General features: G+C 34.4%; 3 gene segments (V, D, J or C); all 3 read left to right on the top strand.

Annotated features, from left to right (window-relative positions):
- The window catches only part of LOC108166514 (Ig heavy chain V region 6.96-like), a 5,758-nt gene extending 4,849 nt beyond the window's left edge, over positions 1-909 (top strand). The window contains 1 exon segment of the V gene segment in view: positions 316-909. Within this exon segment, the coding sequence occupies positions 316-481 (166 nt within the window).
- A 73-nt stretch (positions 910-982) lies between these two features.
- Positions 983-2,362, top strand: LOC108166511 (Ig heavy chain V region 914-like). The segment is given in 2 exon segments: positions 983-1,609; positions 1,686-2,362. Coding segments are annotated over 2 exon segments (357 nt in total).
- Positions 2,363-2,581: 219 nt separating this feature from the next.
- Positions 2,582-3,867, top strand: LOC108166510 (Ig heavy chain V region PJ14-like). The segment is given in 2 exon segments: positions 2,582-3,103; positions 3,180-3,867. Coding segments are annotated over 2 exon segments (384 nt in total).
- Positions 3,868-10,742: the final 6,875 nt, after the last annotated feature.

The raw sequence follows: 10,742 nt of genomic DNA, 5'->3' as shown, positions 1-10,742 counted from the left end.
TACAGGTGTGCCTGATCGGGTGATTGGAGTGCAGGATACTTAAAGCTGGCTGTCTCCGTCTTTCAGCGGCGCTGGGTGGCTTGTCGCTGGTCGTTGGTCACTGGTCGTTGGTGGTTTGTCGCCTATGGCCCTCAGCGTCCATCCTGCAGAGGCAATGGTAGTTGCCAGGCCCCAGCTCCCCGTCTTTTGCACTTTTGAGTTTCTTTTGTTTTGATAGTTGTTTGTGTTAATAAACATTTACTTTATTTCACTTTAACCATGGTATGGTTTCATGTTTTTGTTATGACATTGAGCCAGTCGTAACACATACATAAGTAGCCCCAGTGGAAGCACCCAACACTATTCTCCATCAGTTCAAGGCCGCTTCACCATTTCTAGAGACAACAGCAAACAGCAGCTGTATCTGCAGATGAACAATCTGAAGGCTGAAGATTCTGCTGTTTATTATTGTGCACGGCATCTGCACAGTGACCAAAAATAGTTTAGCAGCTGTACAAAAACAAACTATGCTGATGTTAGAGAGATCTAAATGATCATGGTGTAGAGAAGGAACATATTTCATATTAGAACAAGATCATAATTTAACTGATTATTACCGCAATTTATTCGACTTCAAATGTTCAGCATTGCTGGATTAAAAACATATCAACAAGCAACAAGTTATTCATCAAATCTATGCTAACACAAACAGTTAAAGCTGTGTGTGAGAGAACATTGTCACAAATTGAAAAGCTTGAAGAAGCTTTTCCGCAGCTTAAAGTAATAGGATACTTTTGTATAATCATATGGTGTTTTAGATCAACTTAAAGAAAAACTGTCTCAAATTAGCATTTTTACACAACTGCCTCAGTTTGTTTTTTTTTTTTCAGCAGTCCTGCTGTTTTATTTAGTGAACAGCTTTTGAACATTGTCTTGTTGCACGATCCAATTTTCAATTTGTTCCAGCTTTCAAATGCAGGACCATATATTTAGTTCTAGAAAACTTCAATATACAGATAAATCATTTTCAACTTAGAATCCTGTGATCCCAAACCCAATAATCTCCACTCATGTACAGGAAAGTTGCATGAATCTCAGCTGTAAGGACTTTCTCTGCAGCTACTGCACAGCTGGAGTCAGAAACGAAGCAAAACATCTGGAGAGGATTACTGTGAAGTACACTGGAGCTTTATACAGCAAAGATTCACTAGACAAAAAAGTTTTGTGACAATTTAAACACCTTTAGCAAAACAGCAACTTTACATAAACAAATTTATCCAACCTTAGACGTTAGTACTACAATGTGAGGCAGCACACAGTAACAACAGATGTACAGAAACTAGTCAGAATAATCTGAATAGTTTCAGGAGAGATGCCCTCACTCCATCAGTTGTGCACTTCATCTTTTCTCTACGTCCATTGATGTACCTCATCATACATCTAAAAACAGTTCCAAGTAAGACTGGGAGTTTACCACAGATCTCAGTTCCTCCCTTTTCTCAGGAGGGGTTAATGCAAAACGTTTGGCCTTATTTATCCAACTGAAGAGGTTGACGGAGAACAAACAACATATAATTAAGCAGGATGGATCATAGATTAGAGCTACTTATTTTTATTATCTGGATGGCAGGTGAGAAAATGCTCATATAACTTTGATCAGTCAATTGTCTGCAAACAGAGATTTACCTTAATGATTGTGTTTTCAGGTGCTGATGGTCAGACTCTGACACAGTCTGGATCAGTGAGTAAAGTCCCTGGAGAATCCCACACACTGACCTGTACAGGTTCTGGATTCACATTCAGCAGCTACTGCATGAACTGGATCAGACAGGCTGCTGGGAAAGGACTGGAATGGGTTGCTGCTGATTGTGGCGGCAGTAGCAAGTACTACTCACAGTCAGTCCAAGGACGCTTCACCATCTCCAGAGACAACGGCAAACAGCAGCTGTATCTGCAGATGAACAGCCTGAGGACTGAAGATTCTGCTGTTTATTACTGCGCTCGAGAGGCACACTGACTAAAGTTGATTCAGTAGCTGTACAAAATCACAAAGGGTCTTCAAAGTCATTTATTCAGTACTTTTATATAAATTTAACTTAAAAAAAAGCAACAAAAAAAAAGAAAAAAATGTTAAGACTATTCTTTATTTCTAACCAATTATCACTTTACTATGCACTAAATGACATTCAGTTAAATATGGCACAGATAATAAGTCTAACTTTGGTCCCAAAATAGTTTATTTGAGAATAAATATGCCACAAATTTATCCAGTGTTTTTTTTTACATAGCTCATGTCGTCATGTAAGACATTGTAAATACTAGAGTTATTAAACAACAAGTTTAAGTCACCTAAGTTACCCTGCAGGTATGACCCAACACAGTGAGTGAGTGAGTGAGTGAGTGAGTGAGTGAGTGAGTGAGTGAGTGAGTGAGTGAGTGAGTGAGTGAGTGAGTGAGTGAGTGAGTGAGTGAGTNGTGAGTGAGTGAGTGAGTGAGTGAGTGAGTGAGTGAGTGAGTGAGTGAGTGAGTGAGTGAGTGAGTGAGTGAGTGAGTGAGTGAGTGAGTGAGTGGGTGGGTGGATGGATGGATGGACAAGATTTTTTGTTTGTCTTCCTAAGACCTTAAGCTAAAATGAACAATGTTCATACATGTAATGTTTGATGACTTTCAATATTGAAATGGGATTCATTTAAATTACGAATCCCATTGACCCACAAGTGACAGGAAAATGTGGTAAGATAACACAACTTATGTAAACATAAAGACACAAAAAACACGCCTCAGAAAGAACAGCTGCTGTGGTTTGTGACTTCCTGACAGGCAGTGGTCATTAAAACTCTAAAATTGCAGTAACATTTCATTATTTTATTCAATTTAACACAAACTGTGATAAAAATGTAAAGTGTGAGTGGATGTTTATGCACGTGGCATATAGCAACCCAAAATTACAGCTCACTTTGATTAAACCACTACTGACAGTAAAGGCTTGTTTGGTTTTATGCAAACTCACTGAGCTCCTCCTTCCTCTCAGGTATTTATGATTTACATCAGCTGGGAGTGAAGTCACTTCCAAAGCACAGCATGTCTCCTTTAGCTCTTCTGCTGCTGCTGGCAGCTGGATCTTGTGAGTAACTCTGCATTTGTCCCAACCAACAGATCCATTTTATCACAGTCACTAAGACATGTTTTCCAACCAACAGGTGTGATTTGTGAACAGCTGACACAGCCGGACTCTGTAAACGTGCATCCCGGTCAGCCTCTCACCGTCACCTGCCAGGTATCTTATTCTGTTACGAGCTACTGGACCTGCTGGATCCGACAGGCGGCAGGGAAAGGGATGGAGTGGTTTGGATGCAGAGTTGGCTCAACTACGTCCTACAAAGATTCACTGAAAAATAAGTTCAGCATCGACATAGACTCATCCAGGAACACAGTGACTCTTAAAGGCCAGAACATGCAGCCTGAAGACACTGCTGTGTATTTCTGTGCAAGAGACCGCACCGTAACACAAAGCATCAGACGACCAGACAAAAACCCCTGAGGCCTTAGAGACACCAGAGGGGGAGCCGCCGCACTGCGAATAAACCAACGCATGCCTCAGCTTAGGAAAATTAGAAAAGAAAGTGATAATACATATGAAAACTGCAAATATTTACAGCCATATAATTTTTTGATAAAAAGAAACATACAAATAAGTTACGTCTTTCAAACAGATTGTCTTTTGGTGCAGAATTTGCTTTTTGTTTTCTCCTGTTATAGAGATGATTTACAGTGGGAGTGCTATGGCGGTAGGCTTTAAACAAGCCTTTTACTTAAGTAAAGGAAATATTTGACTTGATAAAGGTACATAATGTTAAAAAGGTTTTCAAAATTAAGGGTCCATTCATGAAGTTGAGTTTTTGACTTCAGAATCAAAATAACACTTTGATATGACTATAATATGACTTTGACAATGCTTTTTATTGTATGGCTTTAAACTTGTCATAAATAAATAAGAAATATTTTAAGGCATGAATTGCATCATTATTTTTTATATTTTTATATATTTCCCCAATATGCCCATTTAAATTGTAGTTTTAAAAAATTACATAATTTTTAACTACTTTTACAGGTTTTTATGATCTTATCTTATATGATCTGATCTTTGAGTATGTATTTGCAAACAGAAGAAACAATAAATACTAATGGTACTTACACTATCTATCAATCTCTGAGTCTCAAGTGCTCAGTAAGACGTCCTTTATGACGCTTGAATTATAAAAAACATGTTTTCTTATATGTGTTAGTTTGAGATATAATTTGAAAATTTCCATACAAGTCTTGAACAATCTTTTATTTTTATAGCTGCGAGGTTTCACATTTGTCTATATATTTAAAGCGACAGTATTTCTTTGTTTTGTTGTTTGCCAGAAAATGTTTGAGTACATTGACCAAACTAAATATCACTGCCTTAACCACCTATAAGCTATGCATAAACTAAAGTCCTCTTACCTTCTTTGTTTGGTTTTGGGAGGAGTTAATGCAAAATGTATATCTGTTCTGCCTCTACTTATTTGACCATGAAATATTTGGCAGAGAACCGAAAACTGAGGCAGACATGATGGACTTGAGGGCACCATTGTTGCTTATTTTTATTTCATGTGCAGGTAAATAATATAACTGATGTGTGTTTTATGCTGTTCACCAACTTATAGACATGGACTGTTCTTTGCATTGACAGGTGCTGATGGTCAGACTCTGACACAGTCTGAATCAGTGATTAAAAGACCTGGGGAATCCCACAAACTGACCTGTACAGGCTCTGGTTTCGCACTCAGCAGCCACTGGATGGACTGGGTCAGACAGGTTCCTGGAAAAGGACCAGAGTGGGTCGCTACTGAAACTCAGAGCAGCCAGTATTACTCTCCGTCAGTCCGAGGTCGTTTTCACGTCTCCAGGGACAACAACAGACAGCAAGTGTATCTGCAGATAAACAGCCTAAAAACTGAAGATTCTGCGGTTTATTATTGTACTCGAAACTCACAGTGACTGAAGTCGGTTCAAAGCCTGTACATAAACATACCACCTAAAAAACCTTAAAGATGATACATGTGCTTAAAAGGAATCTGACAGTTACCGCAGCATGTTGGATAGTATAAAAATGTAGACCAAAAAAACACTTACTCATATATTATGAAGCCTTTCATTTAGCTCCTGTTTTAAACTTGTAGGGGGAGGTATGTGCAAACATTTTTTCTTTTTATATCTTTCCAGCCCTTATCTCCACCCAACTGTCGATGCAGTTTTGAGGTGGAGCTTGTCCCCATCGTCAGTGGTCATTGGTCGAGAGGAGGGGACACCCTGGACAATGAAAGAGGCAAATTAAAGACCTCTTTCATGATGATTTGTTTTATGTTTCTCTAGCCATCATTGGGTTTGGGGCAGGGTACTTCCTGGACAGATTCTTACCACTGTCCACAGTGGCCTATTGCCTATTGTTCAGGTGAAAACTGTCAAAATGAATGTTTTTCTAGATTATCTGTAGCTAAATAGTCAAAAATAAATTATATGTACATATCAATTTAAAATTATTTAATAATTATTAATAACAAATATTCGTTATAAATATAGTTTGAGATCAATGAAAATATGTCTTAGGTAATTAAGTAAGAAACCTACTCAATTAAAAGCTATAATTTTGTAGCTTTTAATTTGAACTTAATTTAAAAAAAGTAGCTTTAACAAAAATGTTTTAGTTATTCCATAAAAATGTTAAAGCATGACAAATAAATAGAAAACAATGTTAATGATGAACAAAGAATGAACTCTAGTTGTTTATTAAAAATGAACAACTAGAGTTGAGACTAAAGCAAAAATGAATAGCAGAATGCACTTTGATCATTGCAAAACAGCAAATTCAGGATATTTTGACTTCAACCTATCGGCATGAAAATGTAGAAACTGTTGACTTTTCTACTCTGATTATTTAAATGTAATTTACTAAATATATTTTTGCTATTTTTTTAATGTTTATACATAATTTTAGTAATTTATTTTATCTTTTTCTGACTGGTGTGTTGACCATTTCATTTTAGCTCACGTATCTGATATGACTTTTGACTTGTAACGTGTACAGATGTATAAAACACTGTCCTATGCTTTCTGGACTTCAATTTTTATAAGCAACAAACATACAGCATTATACTTTTGCACATGTGAAATTTAAACTCATTCAAGCTGATCACAAATTAATGAAAGATCTGTTAAAAAAAAACATCTTGAAAATAAGAAACAAGATTCTTTTTTCCGGTGATAGAAACAGACTCCATAGATAAACTAGTTAACAGTTTCAAGGTCCTTCACAAGGAAATACTAACATCTAATGGTCAACATGAATAAAAATCTTATTTTAGTGCAACATGCTACAAAAAAACATTTCTATCTCCCAGGTCATTTGCTGATATTTGACTCTGAAAGGAAGAAAGAGGAATAAATGTAATCAAAAAATATTTTACACTGTAAATAATTTTCTGAGAATATTACTCCACTAAAGCATCACTGCAAAATACACTGGCTGATTGTTTATCAAAGTTATAATTCACAAGAAGAAAAAAGAATTGACACTTTTGCATAATACATTTTGAACTTTCTTACTAAATTATATAAAGAAACATAAGTTGTTAGTATTTGTTCTTTCACTCACTTTCTCATTGTGGTAGGTCCTCCTCCTCTGTAGTGCAGAGAAGAGTGTGTTTTTGTGCTAGAGTTATCTGTGGTGATAACTATTATGGCTATGGGGCCACAATGAAACACACCCATACAAAAACATTGCGACAACAATAAAACTGAATGCTTAAAGTGAAATTACTGCTGACCTGGTTATCGTTTCTGACAACACCTCCCATAAGAAAACAGATTTTAATGAATAATCATGCGTTAAATCATACAAAAATACAGATTAATTGCTCATTTAAGTAGGAATGGCAAAGTGCTACAGGTGATAAACTATTAGAAATGATTCTCTTTATGCTCCTAGATCTTTAGCTTAATGCCATCCAAGACTTTATATGCAACATAACATTAGTACTTTATCAGAAATGTAATGTCTTCACAAATATAAGTAAGAACAGTGTTGTATAATTTGACAATCATTGAAAACGTCTTGAGTAATTGGTATTGGAAATACTCAAAAACTGGATGCTTTTGAAAGTTTAAATCAAACTTTTTTTTCCTTACCATAATGTTAGCCTTTGCATTGTCTGTACGAATGTGACAATGGTGGGGAAAGAAAGAAAAAAAGACAAAAAATATATTGCACCTGTTAAATAAGAAGGTATTTGAATAATGCTCAACTAAAAAGAGATCCAGATCAGAAAATACCAAAACTGATTGCAGTTTCACTGGAGGCCAAGCTAATTTCAGTCAGAGAAAATCAAGTAGTAAAATTGTTTCTAAAGTCTCCAGATCTAAATATAACACCACCAGTCTTTTTTGAATTTAGGGTAAACAATTAAAGGCATTTTAAGATATAGTTGTACTTCTAGTATATTTTCATCCATTGTCCCCGGATTAGTGGACCCCAAGAACAGATTTAAAATTATGATAAAAAAAAAAATCCTCAAGAAATTTGATAAAATTAAGGACTAAAAGCAAGAAGACCTGTTAACATAAAAACAAATAAATTCAACCTAAAAAAAACCCATATTAAATATATAACACTAACAAAAGCTTCTAGAGCCTGATTGATTAGTGGATCGTCATATTGCTGAAGAAAGTTGTTTTATAAATGAATAGCGCACAAACAATATTATCAAAATTTCCACTGTCCAAGAAACTTCATGAATGTGCATATTCTTTTCTAAAACATATTTTTCATGGTGAGTTGTTTATTCAATTATACCATTGGTAAAAATTTGTTCTCCAAGAGCAAAGTGCTTTTATCATGAATAATAACAGGAAAAATTCTCAAATAATTTTTTCTTTCAAATGATAATAAATGTCCTTAATGTTTCCAAGCATTTTATTTAATCCGACTCTCAGTTTTCTCATTTCTTGCTCCACTCTGACCACAGTCAAAGCAGAAAATGCATACTATTAATATAGTACTGTACACTTTTTGTTGAAAATACCCTTTACAGACATCATGTTCATGACGCTAAGCATAAAGAAACTTATAGGCACAGAACCAAGATATAGCACAAACATTGTCAATTCTGTCATAAAGTTAAGATAGCCAATTTTCTTTTTTTAACAAATAAATATTTTAAGTTGCAATAAACCATACACAACATAAATGTAGTGATTTCCGTGTCATTTATATTTCAAGATGTAGGTTTACATATGTCTAAATGTTTTGAGATTGCAACAAAATCTTTTTAATTGGTGGAATCAAAAATGTTTAATGTCTTCAAATTAAATTCACAAAAAAATAAAATCAAAGAAACACCTATTCCTACTGCAAATTAAATATTATATATTTATAATAATTTAGTTCCATTTAAGTATCCACCCACAGATGCTTGTTACACTTCAGTACCTTATGAAGGAGTTTTTCTCATAGGGTCTGTCATAGTGATATACGTGGGCTGGCGCACAGTGATAAACACTCATACAAAAACTATACCTTTACTCACCGTCTAATAAAAGTTATTTTTATATCAATTTTCAAATTGAAATGTAAAATAACTGTCTACATCTTTCTGATGAAATAGATTTAAGCTTACATATTGGTAATTACATTTAGTTCATTAGTGCACTGTTAGATGTTTTAGCTTGTTCGAAATATATACAATATAAATCCTCAGATGATGTCTGCCATGTTTAAGTGTTCTATTTATTCAATGTGTTGATATAATTTCACTGGGTGTTTTTTAGTGCTTCAAGTTTTTGTTCAGTGTGTGAATATGCAGCCCTGTGAATCTTTCAACTATTGGGGTCATGAGAAAGAAGTATCCATATCTTAAAACAAGTCATAGCTTATGCAACAATATTTGTGATGGTTGATTTTCCAGAATTAACTTTTTTTTTTTTTTTCAAATTTGGTCTATTGAAGGTACAGGAATTTTTGATTAACATGATCTAATCCATAGAGACGAAGCAGGTCAGCAGAAAAAGTATTTTTGTTCTTCCAACACAATTAAAACTAACATATTAACATATTAAAGTAGAATAAATTAATACAGATTGCCATTTGATTTTATTTTATGAGTATTACATTTAATTATTTCTGTCTCAAAACAAAGTTCAGACAACATTGAACATAACACAGAGTACACTATACTTTGAAAATGTCTAGACACATTTTAACCCTCTATGTATTAATTTAGAAACGTTTGGTTTAGAAAGCTACTTCCTGACCCATTACACCCAGGAGACCACACCTGCTGAAGAGAAACTTTGTACAAACCATTTAAACTGTTACGACTCCAGAGTGCTTGGGCTCACGGTTACAGCTATCGTATTTAGATTATTTCCTGGTTGTTTTCTGCTTAGTTAAGGCAATAACTTAGTTATGAAGTTATTGCAAATAGAGCTTTGTATTTCGTCTTAGTTTGTTTGTATATTTCATTCACTGAACATTTGAGTTGATTAGTGTTTTAGATCATGTTTTCCAACTGTGACGTCTGCCCTTATGCTCTATACTCACTTGTCTCCTCCCTAGGCCTTCATTACTCCTCTATATTCCTGTCAGCTGAAGTCTTTATGTTCAGTCTTGACATCCATTCCTTGACTTATTTAAGATCCCTTTAAGCCCTAAGGGTGGAAAGGGCTTTGTAAACATCCAAAAATAAATCACTAATAGCCTCACAGTTATCAGATTAAAGTGCAAACTTTTGGTACCTCTGTAAAGGTAAGACATCAAAGAATGATTTCCTGGTGTCAGTGCTATTGTAGCTTTTATCCTGCCTGAATTAAATACAATAAATCTAGCATTTTTTTACCTCACAAAAATGTTGTTATAAATAAACATTACAAAACATCACTAAAATATTATGTTTCACACAAAAAAGTAGTTTAGACTTGTAAATCCACATGTTGGGTAAATTTTCACCAAATTTGGACTCACTAGGTGAAAAATATAGTTTTCATAAATGTTTTACTGAGAAATGTCCCAGTTGAAGAGGTCATTTATCCAAAAATGTCTCCAAACTGTGCCAAATGTGTTTTTCACATCAATACTGGGAATTTCTTTAAATTAAATCACTGATTACCATTGAATGACACTTAGTACATATAGTCTAACCATTAGTCATGACATTTACCACATTTATATGTATAAATGTGTAATATATATATAATAATAATGAACTGAATGCTATTACTTTGACTCCAACTGGAAAACTTTTATTGAAACGCAGTAAAACAGTAAAAAAGAACTTTTTGAAGTATAGCTAACAAAGGAAAATAATAGTAATGACATAAAATTATGAGTGTTTTACTACAAAGTAATGAACAAATAAATAAGAAATCCTTACTCGTAAAAAAAAACATATTTTCAGTAAAACATAAATAAATCACCACATGGGTCGCAACTACATTTTATTTGGCGGATGCGAAGACAAAATGTCGAAGGAAGTGAAGTGAAGGAGCACATGCTCTACATTTCTACGATGAAAGCGAACACAACTACGTTATGTCCACCCTTTCAGAGTTTAATAAACAATGATAAATTACAAAATTGTAAGATATACAATCAAAGCCAAGGACAATCTCTATATAGAGCATACAACTATGCATAAGATATTTTATTAGCAATTTCTTTCTGCAGGTCTATTTTGTTTAAG

Source organism: Poecilia reticulata, linkage group LG8, assembly GCF_000633615.1.
Source record: "Poecilia reticulata strain Guanapo linkage group LG8, Guppy_female_1.0+MT, whole genome shotgun sequence".
Taxonomy (NCBI): Eukaryota; Metazoa; Chordata; class Actinopteri; order Cyprinodontiformes; family Poeciliidae; genus Poecilia; species Poecilia reticulata.
This window is presented reverse-complemented; position numbering and strand designations above follow the sequence as displayed.